The sequence below is a fragment of the Haemorhous mexicanus genome, chromosome 11, assembly GCF_027477595.1.
Source record: "Haemorhous mexicanus isolate bHaeMex1 chromosome 11, bHaeMex1.pri, whole genome shotgun sequence".
NCBI lineage: Eukaryota > Metazoa > Chordata > Aves > Passeriformes > Fringillidae > Haemorhous > Haemorhous mexicanus.
In genome coordinates this window covers 17598799-17615798 of record NC_082351.1, presented here as the reverse complement: position 1 = coordinate 17615798, position 17000 = coordinate 17598799, and the positions used below count along the sequence as shown (strand labels likewise).

Sequence of the window (17000 nt, the reverse complement as noted above, 5' to 3'; positions counted from 1 at the left end):
ACAATTTAAGGCATTTGAGGCTGCAGAAAGACTCACAGCTGTAGTTTCTGCATCCTTCTGTGTTCTGTAAACATAGCTAATATTGCCAAAATCAAGGGCTCTGAAATCTGGAGTCAGGCATCAAAAGTCAGGAGCATGAAACAGAATGTTGAGGAAACTTCCCAGTCTGACCATTCACGAAACTGTCTGGCAGTCACACTCCCAAGGCCAGAGACTTTGACTTCTGGGACTGAAGTCCCTTCATGGCAGCAGCTCCAGTGAGCCTAGAGCCCCTCTTGGCTTCCCCACTCACAGCCAGACCAGGTTTCCTCACCAGTTCAGCCCCAGGTTTCCCATAGCAGTCTCAGGTGTCCTCTTCCATAAAACCATTTATTCCCGGAGCAGCAACACAGACCTAGCCAAAGCTGGTGCCTCTGAGAACCCTCCAAGAAAGGAACTCCTGGGCTTTTATCTTCTCCCAGTCTAGCCCTTCCCCCCAGTCATTTTCCGGCTCCTGCTCTCCTTTTCCTGTCCATCCACCTCACTAGCATCACTGGTCTTCATCTCCTTTTTTATCCAAAAGGTCGGCAATTCCCAGTTCCTGCAGTGTCTCTCAGTGTTCATTCACCTGGCTGGCTTCCCCCATCTTCATGTCCTTTGTTATCCCAAAGGTTGGCAGTTCATGGCCTGTTGTCTCGGGGTCCCACCCACAGTTTAAAGTGCATTTCAATCTCCATCTCAATCTGCAGTTTGCGAGCCCAGCTACCTGGACCAGGTGTATTGCTCAACAAGAAGTGCGATGTGTTGGGAAAGTTTTATTTGCTTTCTGTGGGGGTTTTTTGAGTCCACAGAAATGAGTTTTTTGAATTTCACGCACTTTTTTGCAAATGCTAAAAACTGAGAAGTATGCTGTCCTCCAGATGACTCGAATTATTCGTGACCACCCAATTCTCAAACAACGGAATTAAAGAGCAGCAGAAGAGATTTGGCAGCATAGCTCCTTCTCTGCATTTCCTATTCCAAGGGGAAGGAAGCACAGGGGGAAGAGGCTTAGCATCCCCGTTGAGGTGCTGTGTTCCCGGGGCTCGCAGTACTCACCTGAGACACACATAAAAAGGTGTGAATCGTTCATCTGTCCTGGCCGTGTGGGAGAAGATGTATTAAAATATGCAGTGACTGAAATGCCACGCTAAGAACTTGTATTCCCCAGAATATTTAGCCCTGCTGGTCACAAACACGCTGCGTCTAAAAGCCAGTAGGGAGTCAAACTAGTGTAGAAGATAATTGAGAGGGCATTGAAAGCCAGGAGAAAAACGATGCGTTGCTCGGAGGCAGCGGATCATTGCGTTAATAGCCCGCGTACCTAAGCAGCGGTACCTGAAGTTTGACAGCAAGTTGAGGTTCGGTCAGCATCAAATAAGAAGGGAAGGATAATTAATGTCTTCACACTGTTCAATTTAGGCTGCTGGTGCGCAGCCAACTCTTAGAAACACGCAAGCGATGGAGGAGGATTTTTTTTCCCCTCTCCCATTGCCCAAGCAGCCTGCAGGATGTATTGATTTGGGAGAGCGGGCTGATTTCCATGTAAATAAAGGGTCGGGTGGCCGGGCCGTGGCGGCGGTCCGGGTGGGATGCGGTGACTTTGGCTTGCTGACATCATTGCTCATTAACATGCAGGAGAGGAGAGCAATGCAACAGCAGAGCCCCGCGCCGCTCCCGCGCCGCCAATTATTCTCCACGGGCTGCATCGCTCCTCGTTAATGCCTGGCGCTCGGCGAGCAAATTGGACATCCTCTCGCCACCTCCGAGGGTCACTCAGTGAAAGGCAGGCTGGAGGGGGGAGCTGCTGGATCCCTTCGGATTGGGAGCAGAGAGGGAGGGACCCTCCGGAGCCGGATTTCAAAGCGAGGCAATTGAGGCGAAAGCTGCAGACGCGGGGCAGGAAAGGCAGGATTTTCCAGGGCAGGTTTCCTTCGGGAACGCGCAGCGCTCGGTGCGTGCCTGCTCGGAAAAGCTTCCACAGAGCCCCAGAGCCGGAGCGAGGGATGCTTTATGGCACTGCGGGGCTCCGGCTGGTCCTGCGAGCAGCCCGCAGGCTCCGGGCACAGCTAGGACAGCTGGGCAGCTGGTAGATCCTTCCCTCCTGCGCTCTCATCGCCAGCGGGAACAGGTAAGGAGCCGCCTTTGGCCAACGACTTCAGATTTGTCGTGGGTTTTTAGAAGGGATAGAAAGTAGAAGGGAAGAAGAGGAGGAGGAATGAGGAGCATTCCATGGATGCACGCAGTGCTAACTTTGCTCAGTGTGCTGCTGGTGGTGAGCTGCGAGGGGCTGCGCTGTTTTTCCAGCCTTTGCTGTTCTGTGCTTATGGATGTATAAGGTTAATTGTTAAATTGTATTTCTGCAGCTGCAGGACGTCTGGGAGAAATGCTGATGCTATTGTAATGGAGTTCTCGTTTTAAAAATAATCAGGAGGGCTCAGCTGGCTCTAAGAGGAGTTTAAAAATCTTCATTTCTCGGTGTTAATTGTATTGCTCTGGTGAATGCAGCCCCTAGAAGCCTGGATTCTCGGCACATTTTCTGGGCAGATTGCGTGGAGGCTGGGGCTGTGAATGAGGATGTTGCCGTTCAGTTGTTTATTTTGGTGGTTTTGCCTTCCTGAGAATAGGAAGTTTTAAAGTAATAATATTTCGAAGCCCTTGTTGTTCATGCCAGAATGGCAAACTATAAACCAACCTAGAACTGCAACCTGGGGGTTATGTTTTTCAGTGCAATCTTTTCAAGTCCAATTTCCTTTTTTGTCTTGCCCCTTGAAGGAACGTTTTAAGCAGATGTGACACAGACGTGACCTGTGACCGTGGAAAGATTTTAATCCAGTTATTCTTTGTTTTCTAGTCCTGATTCCTTGGCGGTGCTAAACAGTGATTGAATCTTTTTGAGCAGTTGAGGATTAGAGCCGGACAGAATAATGCCAAAATAATTATTTGCACCAGATGCAGTGTCATCCTTTCAGTTTTAGCTCTCTTATCTTGTAACTTATCTGACTTATTTTCATTCGGCGATTATTTCGCCTGCTGTGGGAGCACTTACATGTCTCGCATCACTGCATTGTGTTTATAAGGGTGCCGGCTTGAGCCTGTGATAAAGATTTGTAAAGTAAAACTGTCTGCAGCTAACAAGATTATATTTTGCTTCGCATTTTAATCTTCTCCCGTTGTGTGTTTTCTGCCAGCCAGACTCGGCTTAACAGAATGACCCAGCCTTGTGCATTTGCTGCTGGCAGCCTGGCTGGGCTCAGCCAGCACAGGCTCGGATCAGGCTGGCAGTGTTTGCTTTCACATGCGGGTCAGTATTGCCTGCCTCGGGGGACACCGTCTGAGCCTTAACTTCTGAAATAATGACAATTTTCAGCCTAGCTCATCCTGCTTCTGAGTGCTTCGCCCATCAGCCAGGTTTTTTTTCTTTAGGATGTATGGCCTGCGAGATGCTTGGATTGCAGTGTGTTTACTGCTTCCTGTGGTTTCTGCTTGTCATGCTGCAAATACAAGTGAAGGCCCTTAAAATAGCGTGTACAGCCCTGGGGCAGGTCGCTGGGAACTCACTTAGCTTAGCTAGTCTGGAGTGATGGGCTTGGAGCCTGGAATGGGATGGGGGAAAGAGAGGGGCAGGAAGATAAATACTGCCTGTGGAGAGCCCAGAGTTATTAAAACTTGAGAAAACAGTGAAGATTGCATGCTCAATCAATGGACAGCTGAGTGGACAGCTGGGTTTGGATCCAGGGTGCTAGAACCCCAGGCTTGGAATTTTCATCTTCAGTTAAGAACAAAGCAGAAAGGACGTCCTGTGATACAGCTGTGCATCCTGTTAGGCTGAAAAGCCACCCAATGCTATCATTAAAATCTGACAAGATAACCCTCAGGGTAGAGCAGGGCTTTGTCACACAGACCCACATTGGCTCTTGGACGGGGAGCCCAGAGGGAGAGTTCCTCAGGGCCCTGCTGTGCCTGCTCCTCCACTGTGTCCCCTCTCCCATCCCCATCAGGTCCCGTTGGTCTCTGGGATCCATGGGGTTGGGGTTGTCCTGCCATGAGGAACACCAAACCTTCTTGGGTGTCCACAGCCCCTGCATCTGCCCATCCTGTACCTTCTGCCTTTTGTAGTCACGAGCTTGGCTTCAGCATTGTTTGCCCACCAGCTTCAGGGTTATTACTGCTGCTGCAGAGCCTGTTCTTCTCTTCAACTTGTAAACTAGTGGTTTGCATTTCTTCTCCATGACTGGGGCAAAATATGTGGTTATTACTGTTTCTGTATGCTAAGAGCTGGACCTTTAAGGGGAAAAAAAACCAACCCTAATATAAATATGCTGAGAGTAGCGGTAAGCCTGTGAGCTGGCAGACTGCCTCCATCGTCTTGGATGTGAGGGAGCAGCCTGTTGGATGCCTTTTCTCTTGGTAGCATGGCTGGGCAACAGGCTGGGGCTCACTGCAGCTTCTTTTGTCTCTTCTCTCTCTCCCCTTTGCTTGATCTGCAGCTCACATGGGTGTAGCACTTTGCCCACTTCTGTCTAACATCTATTATGAAAAAAAAAATTATTGAGTCTTTTGCAAAATATCCTGAGAGATCCAAGTTGAGGGTTCTTCTGAGAGCTGCTGAGTTATTAATATCCTTTAATTTAACCATCTCATCTTTATGCGTCAGAATTTTCACAGTTTGTGTCAGGGGTTGTGGCTCATGGGAGCAGCCTGGCACTGTGGCTCAGGTCAAGAGGGTGTTTCAACACCCTGCTGCTCTTACCCAGCTCATAAGGAAAAACTGGAGCCCAAGCAGGGACCTGTGTTCACTGCAGAGCACTGGGGTGCACCTGGGCTCTCCCAAATGGCCTGTGATGCACCCCAGATCCCCCGCTGTGGTTTAGCCACAGGCTGGAAAGATTGATTGTGTTTTCATTTTCATCCTGGGGTGTTGCTGAAAAGTCTGGCCACAGCTTTGGTCTGTGGTTCTGTGACTCCTTGTTTGCCTAAGAGGGCATTAGACAGATCAGATGAGGAATTTGGGGGGGCTGTGCCTTGTGTTGTGTTTTGTTCTAATTTCCTGGTCTGCCTCTGGTGTGCTGAGGGTTGTTCTCTGCCATGTGGTGCCTCAGACAACAGCAGGATTGGGAGCAGCCTGGAGGCTGCCCCAGGCTGTGCCTCAGGGAAGCAGTGGTTTGGGGACAGGGCAGTGGAACCCACGGGCAGATGTTCTACCTGCTCGGGAAAGGGATGGTCCTGATTCATGATGGAAGCAGAACAAATGGAAAATCCTCAAAGGCTGCTTTTGCTCATATTTGGCTGCAACTGGCAGTACTGGGGATAGTTCTTTTTTTATTCTTATTTTTCTTAATTAAGCAAGAATAGCTTTTGCGTTGGTAAAGGATGAGTTTTAAAATTAAAATTAGTCTCCAGCCTGAGGCCAAACATGGACAAATCAACTAGAGAGGAGAATTTTTCCAGGAATGGAAATGGGCTTTGTCATAAAAGCTTCAATGCCATCCTGGATACCTTCACAACTGCTGTTGTGGGCACTGCAAGGGTCAAGGGGGAGCTACAAATAAAACAATACTGTAAAGAAAGTTGACTTGCCTTGAGCATATTGAGGGGGGGAGACAAGAACGTGGATGGGGAAGATGGAGAAGAGTCTGATTTGCAGCTCCTCTATCCTCTTAGTGTTTCCTCACCTAATGTGACCTTCATGGAGATGGATGGCTACACGTGCTTTTCCTATGGCCTTTGGGATCTGGGGGACTTGCATCTGTAGGATGCAACCAGTTTGGTTGCTGGATTATTTCTCTCTTCCTTGGTTTCCTGGCATTACTGTTCTGCCAGCTCTGTTGCTACCACCTGATGTTGATCTATCAAGCCAGCTGTTCCCACAACATGTGGTGTCAAGTGAATGTTGGCATCCCTTGACTGTCCTTGCAGGCCACCAAGGGCACCTTGTCCTCAGACTTTGAATTCCTGCTGTTTTAGGTACCCATGTCAAATTCACCTCCTCCTGCACCACAGTGGGCAGCTAAAAGCTTTTGCTAAGCTTCCTTTTCAACCCAGGTAACACAGAGTCTTTGCAGTTCATTCCCACTGATAGGTTGGGGTTTTTTTCAGCTGCAGTGACTGGAAGAGCTGGGTAGTTGAAGAAATGTTTTATCTGGGGAGATGCCCCTTAGTCAATGAGACCCATGGGCCCTGAGGCCATGGGCAGCAGCTGGATGGGGGCTGCTGGAACACAGTATTTGGTTCAAAATACTGTGTTAGAGAAGTTGGAGAAAGGGGCAGAACTTCAGCCTGAACTCTCTGTTTTGAGCACAAAAGCTTGGGGCTCCTGTGATGTTTAGGAAGTTCATGGGGAAGCCACAGCTGGATGCTGTTTGTGGTTGCTCCATGCCTCAGTTTCCCCGTGGAGAAGCACTGCTGGGCTCTCCCTATGGCAGTGAAGGACTGTTGATTTTTCCATTTAGGTAAATATTTGCCCTGCCTGTGGGGTCTGGAGAAACGTGTCTGTATAGCTGGAGCTCACTTGGGATGGGAAGATGCCTCATTAACTCTCAATTGAGTGGAGGAGATAACAGGGATATTAAGACACCCTCGTTAAGAGACTCAGGGGTCATAGGAGCTGCCCCAAATCCTGAGCCTCCTCTCCCTTTTCCAAGAGGTCTTGGGGTTTTGTGATTTACTGACTGATGACCCAGAAGCCTTATTGCAGTCAGAATGATGGCAGGATGCTGGAAAGAGATCAGGCTGCCACACGTGTCTTAAGCCAAGAGAGAAGGGAATTGTCCGTCTACATTTGCACACCCCATCTGAGCGGAGCAGACAATTGCTTTTTGAGGGATTCCAAATCTTGCATGCTAATGTGTGCACAAATGCATGCAAATCCTGTATTAGGGAGCACAGCAGAGGCGTCCATGGCTGTGCAGGGCCATGGCATTCTGGCTGCTCGCTTTGTCTGGGGAGGGAGCTGCTCCTTGATACAACCCATTTATTTCCATCCCAGAAGAAACAAGTGAGAAGCAGAGATAAGCACCCGCTGGTGGGTGATAAGGGCTGTTTACCGAGTTCCTTCTTTGTCCGAGAGGTATTTTAACATTTCTGCCACAATTTTAAACTCTGCCTTCGTTCCTGCTGTTGCTGGGAGGTGTTGGGCTCTGTCCTTTCTCAGAATATTTGTGGATCTCAGCCTGGGCAGGCTTTGCCTTGGTGCCCTTTGCTGTGTTGTGTTCTGCATGCTCACCCACTGAACAGGAAGAGAAGAGCCCTGTGGCCAGGAGCTTTTCCTGCAGGCAGGGGTGTGCTGCCTTCAGCATCCTAAGGAGTCCCATCCCAAAAGCCAGACACACAGGCTGTTCCCTGGGATAGGCCAGTTTACCTGGCTCCTTTGCTGGAGCTCCACACTATTGGCAAGGACCCCCTTTGCCTTGGTGACAGGCTGCCTTCCCTGACTTTTCAGCTCTGCTCATGCTTTCCCAAATTGGAGTCTGCTGGTTTTTCACAGCAGGGAGACCTCATCTCTCTTCAGAAAGCTGGGGTCATGCTCACAGCTCTCTCCAGAGCCTTTTGCACAGCAGTAGTGTTTTCAGCATGGTTTAGCTTTTTATTGGTGCCATTGCTGAGATGAAAGGGCTGCAGGAGGCTCCAGAGATGGCAGAGGCTGTGCTTTGCTAACAGGGTTGTACAACATGGGACTGCCTCGTCCCAGAGACCTCACATGTCAGTTGGCTTTGTGTCAAGATCCACGTAGGTAGACCAAAGCTGGGAGTGTACTTCAGCATCCCAAGCGAGAGGTACTTTGAAGCCATGTTCTCTGCTTGGTGTGTTGGGTTCCTGTTTCCTTAAGATTCCCCTTGTGTGCCTGTTTTCATCTATAGAGAGAAAAGGGCTGGTGTGGGGCGGTGCATCTATTTGCACCTTCCTCCTGCACCAGTGTGTGGGTAGGAATGTGACTGGAAGTGGGCTTAGAGCCTCCTCTGAGGAGAGGACTTGCCCACTGTGCCAGGAGCACCATGTAAAAGCAGCCAGTGCAAAATAAAACACATCCATCTTGTAACTTCGCTGGCCTTGAGGAGAAGAAATTTTTCAGTCTGTTTCTGAGACGTTGCTGCTTTGTACCATGTGAAGTCAATTCAAGGCAGGCTCCTTTCCAGCTAAATCTGACACCAGGAAATGTTCTTTTTCTCCCCATTTGCTTCCCGCCGTCCTGGCCCCAGCACAGGACAGCTCTGTGTGCAGCTCTGTGCAGAGCAGCCCTGCCGATGCTCCCCAGCCCGTGCCTCCTGCTGCAGCCTGCCTGCCGCTGGCTCCCGCTTGCCTTTCCTCCCTGTCCACAAGCTACAGCTGCTTAAAAGCTCCTTTATTCACCCTCTGTGCTCAAAGCCAGTCATGCTGTCAGCCGTCCTTGCTTCGTTGTTTCCTCCCCAGTGCTGGTGATATCTCTGATTCTTCCCTGAGACAAGCTTGCAGACCTGGGATAGGAGCAAGATGGAAAGGCTCATGAATGAAGACGGGATTTCCAGTGATTGGTGTTAATTTATTCTTGCTAAATAAAACCTGGCTGCCTGCACTCTTCTCAAGTTGTGCAAGGCTGCACAGGCAGCAGAGGTTGTTGTTGCTGAGGCTTTGGTGGTGGTGAGGCATGGCCAGAGCCAAGCTAATGGGTTTCCCTTTAGAGGAGGTGCCCCCCCAAGGCTGCAGCTCCTTGTCCAGGGTAAGGTGTGTGACACACAGATGTGCTGAGCATCTGCAGGCTGTGCTGCACTTCTGCAGGAGGGACTAAGGAGCTGCTGCTGGCAGGAGCAGCCAGGCAGGCTGCCAGCCATGGCCCTGCTCCTCTCCAACACCCACCAGCTCACCTCTGTGGCACCCACATTGTCACTGTGGTCACTGCAGGCACAGGCAAGCGCTGGCACATGCATTGTCTTGCTTTGTGCTGCTCTGCTCTGAGTGCAGCAGGGGAAAATGCTTTTTTCAATTTCATCTCACATTTGAAATGTACATTCTGATATTAAATTTTTGCTATGGGGAATTATTTTTAATTATAGTGAGCTGGAAGATGATAAAATAAAGTTGAGTAAGTGAGACCTATGTGAAGAAGTCATGGAAACCTGATCATAGACATGGAAAGACACTCCTAGGACACTGGGTATTGTTCCCATGAAACAACATATCCTAATGTAAAGAAAATTGTAATTAAACCTGTTAATCATCTGCTTTTAATGAAGGGGAAAAGGCAGAATATCTCAGAGACAAGATCATGAATTTTGTACAGTTTGCCCAGGGAGGTGGCAGAAACCCCATGCCTGGAGATGGTCAAGTTTTAATGGTGCAAAGTTGTCCTGGCTTGGGGACATCACTTCTGAGTAGATAGGCTACCTCTGCTGTTTTCACCCTTTGCTTTTCTGACTAGAGAAGCCACTCACTGCCAGTGCTTACTTGCATGGGATGGGGCAGGAGGAAGGGTAGGGTAAACCAGCTTCCTAACCCAGTCCTCAGGCTCCTGGCTGTGTGTGGTGTGAGCTGGGGGGTGGGAGTGATCTCTGGCATATAACTGATCATACATCTCACCTATTCAGTCTTTGACACTGTTATTACAAGTCTTGATTTATTTAATTTATTAAAAGCCAAGATGTCTGATGCTCTCCTGCCATGTTCCATCTCCTGCAGGGGATGTATCTTGAGTGGGAAGGAGGAGGAAGCCTGTGCACTGGCTTTTCCCCCCATCATAATGCTCATGCTCCCACTGGACTGTTGGGTTTGTCCCCTTTTGAAGTGCATGATCAATATCCCAAAAGTCAAAATTTGGTGAAGTCCTGAATTGCCTTATAATAACTTAACTCTAGGGCCAAATCTAGGGCTCTATGAATTATTCTTAAAAATCTTGTTTCCTATTAAGTTGCTTTTAATCATATCATGAAATGATATGGAAACAGCAATGAAAGCAGCAGCTCTGATGAGGCAGAGTATCCCTTCCACACCCTTCCACGGTAGCTGATTAATTAAAATATTCACATGAAATGGTACCTTGGTTATTTTTTAAGGAAACAGCCAGGGGTGATGCCGAGACTCCCCGACTGGACGCAAACCAGACGCTGGAGTGTGTGGGGGTTGCTGTGTGGTTAAGATCTGATGAAAGGCAGGAAATGGGAAAATCTGGCAAATCTCCCTGGCTTGACTTGACGGAGCCTCTTGACTTTTGCTAGAGTGCGTTTTTTGTGCTGTAATGGCCAAATGGAAATTTAGACTTGAAGCTGGATCCGAGCACTGCTGTGCTTAGCTGGCTTATACACAGCAGTGAAAGAGAAGGAAAGGTGTTTAAAAATTCCAGCCCCTGGGTTTAACTATGGCTTCCCTCTGAATTTCTTTGCTTTACTGCAGAGCAGAGAAACCTGCAATATCAACTGCACATTTTCCCTTGATTTTGTGTGGTGCCTTCTTATTTCTGAGTTGTCTCCCTTCTGCTACTCAAGTGAAACCTTATCTCATTCCTCAGAAGTCAGTGGTGCTTCATTAGTGCAAATTAATTCAGAATCGTGTGTGGTTGCTCTAAAATAGATACCATTGACCCAGCCTGTGGAAAAGCATTGAGTTTTCAGAAATAGAAGCCAGTTTATCAGCATTCCCTTTAACCTCTTTTTCTTTGTCAGGAGACATTTTCAGCCAGGTTTGTCCTTCGCTGTTACCGTGGTGAAGGGGGTGTGATGATTAGAGGGATGAAACACCTGTCCTGTGAGGAAAGGCTGAGATGGTTGGGATGTTCAGCCTGGAGAAGAGAAGGCTCTGTGGTGATTTTATCAGCCTTTCAGTACCTGGAGGAGCCTACAGGATTGCTGGAGAAGGACTTTTTACAAGGGCATATGTGTTAGGACGAGGGGGAATGGATTTAAACTGAGACAGAGTAAGTTTAGATTGGATATTAGGAAGGCATTCCTTTCTGTGAGAGGGGTGAGGCCCTAGCACAGATTGCCTGGAGAACCAGAAGATGTCCCATCCCTTGAAGTGCTCAAGACCAGGCTGGATGGAGCCCTGAGCAACCTGGTCTAGTGGAACATGTCCCTGCCCATGGCAGGGGATGTTGGAACTGAATGACCTTTAAGATTCCTTTCAATCCAAACCATTCTATGAGTCTGTATTGTCCTGGCAGCCCTGCAGATAAAAGTTCAGGTTCAAGCATGTGAAGAAAATCTGTCACAGGCCACAAGCTGCAGGAGCAGCCCCTTTAAAGAAATGTTAGCAGCAGATGCTTGCAGTGAATTAATCTAATGGCTGTTGAATTGCAACCTCTGTGGGCTGTTCTTTCAGTTCTTGTGCTTTCCTCCCAGTGCTGCTGAGCTGTGGCATGTGCCACAGAGCCAGGTGGTTAAGATTCCATTGCAGTGTGACTGTGGGTTTTGTAGCCTCCCTTAATTTAATTTAGCTTTATATGTTCAGACTATAATCAATTTTTATGCTACTTTAATAAGCAAATTTATGCTATCAGCATGCTAAAGAGACTTGTCATTCACAGCTTCCCAGTCAATCCACCATTTCCCATTTTAGCAAAGTGCTCAGTTGTCCTAAATTCAGTAATGACTCTGCAGTTCTGGCTGGCAAGTTGACCCCCACCAGGCATGGCCTGTGCCCCTGCTGGCCCCTGGAAATATTCTGTGTGGTGCAGTAAAGGGACAAGCAATTGCATATCCCCAAACATTGTGCAGTCTGACTCAGATGGATTGCCAAGTGTTTTTACAGTAAATATGGACTTTTATTTTCTCCTCACAAGAGAGACAAATCCTATGTTAGAAAATGCCTGAGGATAAGAAAGGGTTGAGTTTAGTCTCGACTGGCAGGAATCACTTTCTCATTTAAAGCACTGCTCACCGGGGCATCTCTTTTTCTCTCTCCTCACCTTACAGGAAGATTTGCCTTCACTGTAAGTGCTCCCAGGAAGAGCACATTGTAACAGTTATGCCTCTGGAGATGGAGAAGACAGTCACGAAGCTCATGTTTGACTTCCAGAGGAATTCAACTTCTGACGACGACTCAGGCTGTGCTTTGGAGGAGTATGCCTGGGTGCCCCCTGGCCTGAAGCCTGAGCAGGTAATGATGACACCAGCCAGCTACCAGAAAATAATTGGTTTTGCATGTTCTTTTGAAATAGTTTACCTGATTTTTCTTCTAGGGGTGCAAGCACTTGTTGTGTGTGGGTGTTTCTGGGTGCACTAGAGAGACTTTGCAGGGTCTGAATGCTCAAATGGAACAAAAAGGACATGTGATCCTTGCAGGACCTGTGGTTTTCTGCGTCTGTGGATGTAATTGGTAATTGAGAAGGGGGAAACAAAATACCTCCAGGATGGGATTTCTTGTGGTTGTGCAAGGGAAAAGACGTATCTAGTGTTTCACTGGGAAAGAAGCTATGGGACTCAAGTGTTTCCCAGGGGCTCAGTGCTTGTGTTCTGCCCTCCTGGACTGCTCTTCTCTGTGGTAAGTCCAGGGCAGACAGTCAAAGCTGGGAGATAACTGAAAAATGGGCCAAAAGCTTTGTGGTTTGGGTTTTCCATGCATGATGTTTATGCCTTGCTGGAAGGAATAGCTTAAATAAAGCTCAAGTCTCTTGGTGCAGGATTGAGTGGGAAGGATTAGACCTCAGTGTGCTCTGTGGAGCTTGCATTGATTCTGCTCCTTCCAGTTTACATGATTCCTTTGATTTTTACACTGGTCCTTTATGTGTTCAAGTCAGAACTTCATTTGCGGTGGAGATGGCAAAATGAGCTTAGCCTTGGTAATTGCAGCATGATATGATATGGCAATGATTTTAAACTGTAAGGAGGCTGGAAGGGGGTGGAAAGCTTTCATTCTTACTGCCATAGTTGCTGTCCTTAAGTACTGCGTTTTCCTGTCCTTTTATTCAGACAGGCTTAGGAATTTCCTGAAATATTTTGGCACCACCCGTAGGCTGTAAATATTATCTGTCTGATTAGAGAAAAACCAGTTGTTTGGTGGCTTGTTTCTTTTTTTTTCTTTCCTTGTCTTTATAAGCCTTGCTCAGTGCTCACTTGAAACTCCACAGCACCATGTGTTTCATTTGGTGCCATCCAGCCATGCAAATCAGGCAGCAGCCTTACTTTCTGTCACCTTCCTTATGTCAGAAGCTCTCTTTTTGCCTCACAGGAGGTACAAGACGTGGTGTGTGGAGAAATGCAGATGGTTCTGAAGTGGCTCTGCTGGTCCTTCATGCTGTGGCAACATGAACTGATGGGTTTGAGGGGTCCTGTTAGAGGACCATACCCAAGCTAGTGCCACCTGCTCTCGTTGCTGATTTCTGATGAGGCATGTCAGCAGCTTCTGGAGCTCAAGCTGGCCCATGTTCCTGTAGCTTTGGGTGGAATTTTAGTGACAGGTGGCACCTGACCAGGCAGACATGGTCTCTAGTGAGTAGATCATGGCATGGGCAGTGATTGAAACCCACTTTCAGCATGGAGGTGACATATTCCAGGAGACCTGTGTGCTTCTTTGATCCCTTAGGCGCTTTTTAAATGTGGCATCAGGGAGTTGGGGATGCTCAGGAGGAAAGAGAAGTCCTTTAGCTCTACCAGTTGCTACTGACATCTCATGCATTACTCAGGTTAATGTAATTTTAGGTACGTCCAGCATCTGTTTCTTGCAGAGGTCATGGTGCTCCTCAGTCCAAACACTTGTTTTCTCAGTACACTCCTCAATCTGCATTGCCGGGCTGTTCAGCAAATTTGTCACTTCAGACCTATCTCTAATCACCATGGAGATAGAGAGCAGTCATAAGCAGAGCCAGAGACAGGCCCTGAAATCCATCCAGCAGAGCTCATCTGCCAGCCCTCTCATGACTTTTCACGTGTTAGATGAGCCACTGAGGTGACAAAAACGAGGTGTGACTTCCCTGGGCTCTGCAGGAGCCACACTGCAGACCTGGCCTTTGTCCCTGGTGAAGAGCAGCACCCTGAATTTCATGGAATCACAGAATGGATGTCCCATGGCTGGGGTTGCCCCATAGTGCAGGAGGGGCCATTTACCTCCCATGGGGGTAGGAGGTGCCTCTGCAGCAGCTCACTGGGGACGTGTCAGTCTGCAGGCAGATGTGTGGCTTTTTGGTCCATGACTCAGGTGTGTGCACGTGATGGGGAGCCTCTGCAAGGCTGGTGCCTGCCATAGAGCAGCTGGTGGGCTCTGCCCTGGCTGAGGGTACTGCTGCTGTCAGGCTGGGCTGAAAATACACATTTACAGGCAGGGAATTTTTCTCTGCCTCCTGCTGTTTCACTGTTCTGTTTTTCTGGATGTGAAACAGATTAAATGAAACAACTTTTTCCGCAATATTCTACTTTATTAAAATCTCAGTGCAGTGTATGAAGTGGGGAGGTAAGTGTTCCCCTGAAAGACTAATGCAGTTTTCTTATTTTACTTGGACGACAGCCTCCCTGCCTCACTATTCTTGGGAGACAGCGCTCATGCCTCACTCAACACAGCAATTTACAGGATTTCAGTGGGGAGGAGTTGGCCTGCAAACATGACATTGTTTTCTGGCAGTGTCCAAAGGTCATTTCAGTATTTGAAGAGTCCCTTCAATCCAAAGCTTAAATTACTGTCATCTAGAGGGGAATTGACTCAAAGCTATAAGGTCCCACTGTACTCTTGGACACTAACTCAGGCCTCAGCTGGTCTGTGGTACATGTCATAGTGAAAATCATGTTGGTTACTCAATGCCCAGTAATGGAGGCAAAAAAAGCATTGGTCCAGTGTTCACAGATACTGATCCAAACATTGTAATGAGGAGTGGAGCTGGAAGTTATCCCTTATATTATGGCTCATCAGTGTGTAAGACTAAAAAGTCTTACAGTGTGTAAGGCTAAAAAGGGCTTTACTCAAAAGCCATAAATGCAATACATTTCTCAATACATTTATAACTGTTAGGATAGTAATTTAAAAATTGATAGCACCCCTGCATAAGGTATGATAAAAATTTTTCTGGTAAACCAGCTAAAATGTATGACATGTCTGCTCAAGAAAGAGGGGTATAAACTGGAAGGACCCTGGAAATGTTATTTCATTGAGGAGCCTACAAGAGTTTAGTTTGTTCAGCCTAGCAAACTGTTCATTAGGATTGTTCTTTGCCCTGTTCATTAGAGGGGTGAGAGCAGTTGTCCAAGCTCCAACTTTAGCCCAAGAACCTAGACATAAACTGTCTCCAGATGCATTCAGGCAGGAAATTGGAAGAGGTTTGAGACCATCAGAGGTGTAAGGCTCAGCAACAACCGGCCAACCAGGAGAGTGACAGGTAAAAACCCAGGATTGAACTCCATAAATCACAATGTGATAAGGAAACAGAGTTTCTTGTAGTAGCAATCAGCTACACAGGATGGCCAGGAGGCTTCTGTGGGGTCTAATCCCACTTGGATTGGATTCAGTGAGAAGTTGGCTTACAGCAGAAGAGGGACTTCATTCTGGAAGATAGGGATGCATATGGGAATGGCAGAGATGGCTGTACAGAAGCAGGGACATGGGCTTTGTGAAAAGCTCTTTTTTTTCTGCCTGTAGTTCAATGGTTGGATAAAGAAATAAATGTCAAAGTCTTGAAGTGGGCAAACACCTTTAGAAGTGTGTCCTCAGCAAAGCAAAATCCCAGGCTGAGCCTGGCTGCAGAGACAGAGGAAGACATCACTGGGAGCCAGTTTGTCTGCTGGGGCTGGCAGTGTGACAGCTGATCCTCCTTGCACTGACATAACTTTGAGGACAGATGCTTAAAAATAAGTCCTTCTGTGATGTGTTTTTCACATTTTTAGGCAAGGCATGTGTAAATACATGTGAATGTGCAGCCTTGACTTCCTTGGGCCCGTGGTTTGGAGAAATCCAGAGGGGTTATAACATGCCACTTTGAATTTTTGAATTCAAGGGATTTCTTAGGATTTCTGTCTTTATTGTGTCTCAGTATTGGGAGCAGCTGGTTATGGGCAGAAATTTCCAATTAAACAAAAGATGGGGCTCTACTTCAGCCTTGCTGTGGCTTTTTTGTATGGCTCTGGCATGCCAACATCTGAGAACCTTGCCTGTGCTGTAAGAACTTAATTCCCTCTTGTTGTCAATACAGTTGCTCTGGTTGAGTCCCTTAAATAGTTATGAAAATCTCATTGAGCTAAAATTAGCAGCATGAAGGTTCAGGGGACCATTTTTCTCTAAGGCAGCCGCCAGAGCTTGGACCTTGAGAGCTTTGCAGTGGTGTGAAACTTGTAGCTGTCACAGGGAATTTATCCAGGGGCTAGAATACGTGTTAATCCTTCTTCTGGATATTTTGAAAGACCTGTTGCAAGGGCTTGAGTTATAAAACCTCCAAGTTTCATCAGTTGCTGTTCAGGTCACAAAGTGAGGAAAGGAGAACGGAGATGAACCTACACTGAACATGCATTTACACCTTACATAAAGATTTTCACCATTCTGGTGAGGCAGAAAGTACATTATCTGGGCCAGGCATCCCTGAGGGACGTGTGTCTCACTTGTGCCTGTGTGTCACGGTCATTGTACCATCTTGTTCTTTCTTGAGCCTTCTGAGTTCAGCAAACTGTTTCACTCCTCAAGAGTCTGAAGGCTTGCATGGGGCAAGGAAGGAGTAAAACAGACCAAAGTGACCCTGTGCCCCAGACCTTTGTAGAAGTGGGAAGCAGACTAGCTCATTTACAGCCTGGTAGACAAAGGACAAAAGGCCCATGAAGAGCTCTTCCTTGCTGGTAGATCCTGAGAGCAGAGCAGGGTGGATGGAAAGTGAGGGCCCTGAGGAGAAGATGTTCCTGGTGTACCCTGCTCCCAGGAGCTGCAGCTGCCTCTCATTCTGCCCGCTTACACATGTGTACGCTGGAGTATTTTACCCAAAAGCTGCCTTTCAGCACGTTTTGAAAAGCTCTCCAGTTTCACTTTGAGGTAGGGTAAGTCCATCACCTCCCCGGTGAACTCTCTCAGTATCTAAATAGCCCGGCAGTTAGCGGCTCTTATTTCAAGGC

At 47.7% G+C, this 17000-nt stretch overlaps 1 protein-coding gene across 2 annotated transcripts in view; it reads left to right on the top strand.

The window, feature by feature from the left end:
• PRICKLE2 (prickle planar cell polarity protein 2) overlaps positions 1-17000 on the top strand; it is a 103494-nt gene that overhangs the window by 59599 nt on the left and 26895 nt on the right. For both annotated transcript variants that reach the window (XM_059856729.1, XM_059856730.1), the window contains one exon: positions 11898-12081. In XM_059856729.1, the coding sequence (XP_059712712.1) occupies positions 11898-12081 (184 nt within the window). The remainder of the gene's footprint in view (positions 1-11897; positions 12082-17000) is intronic.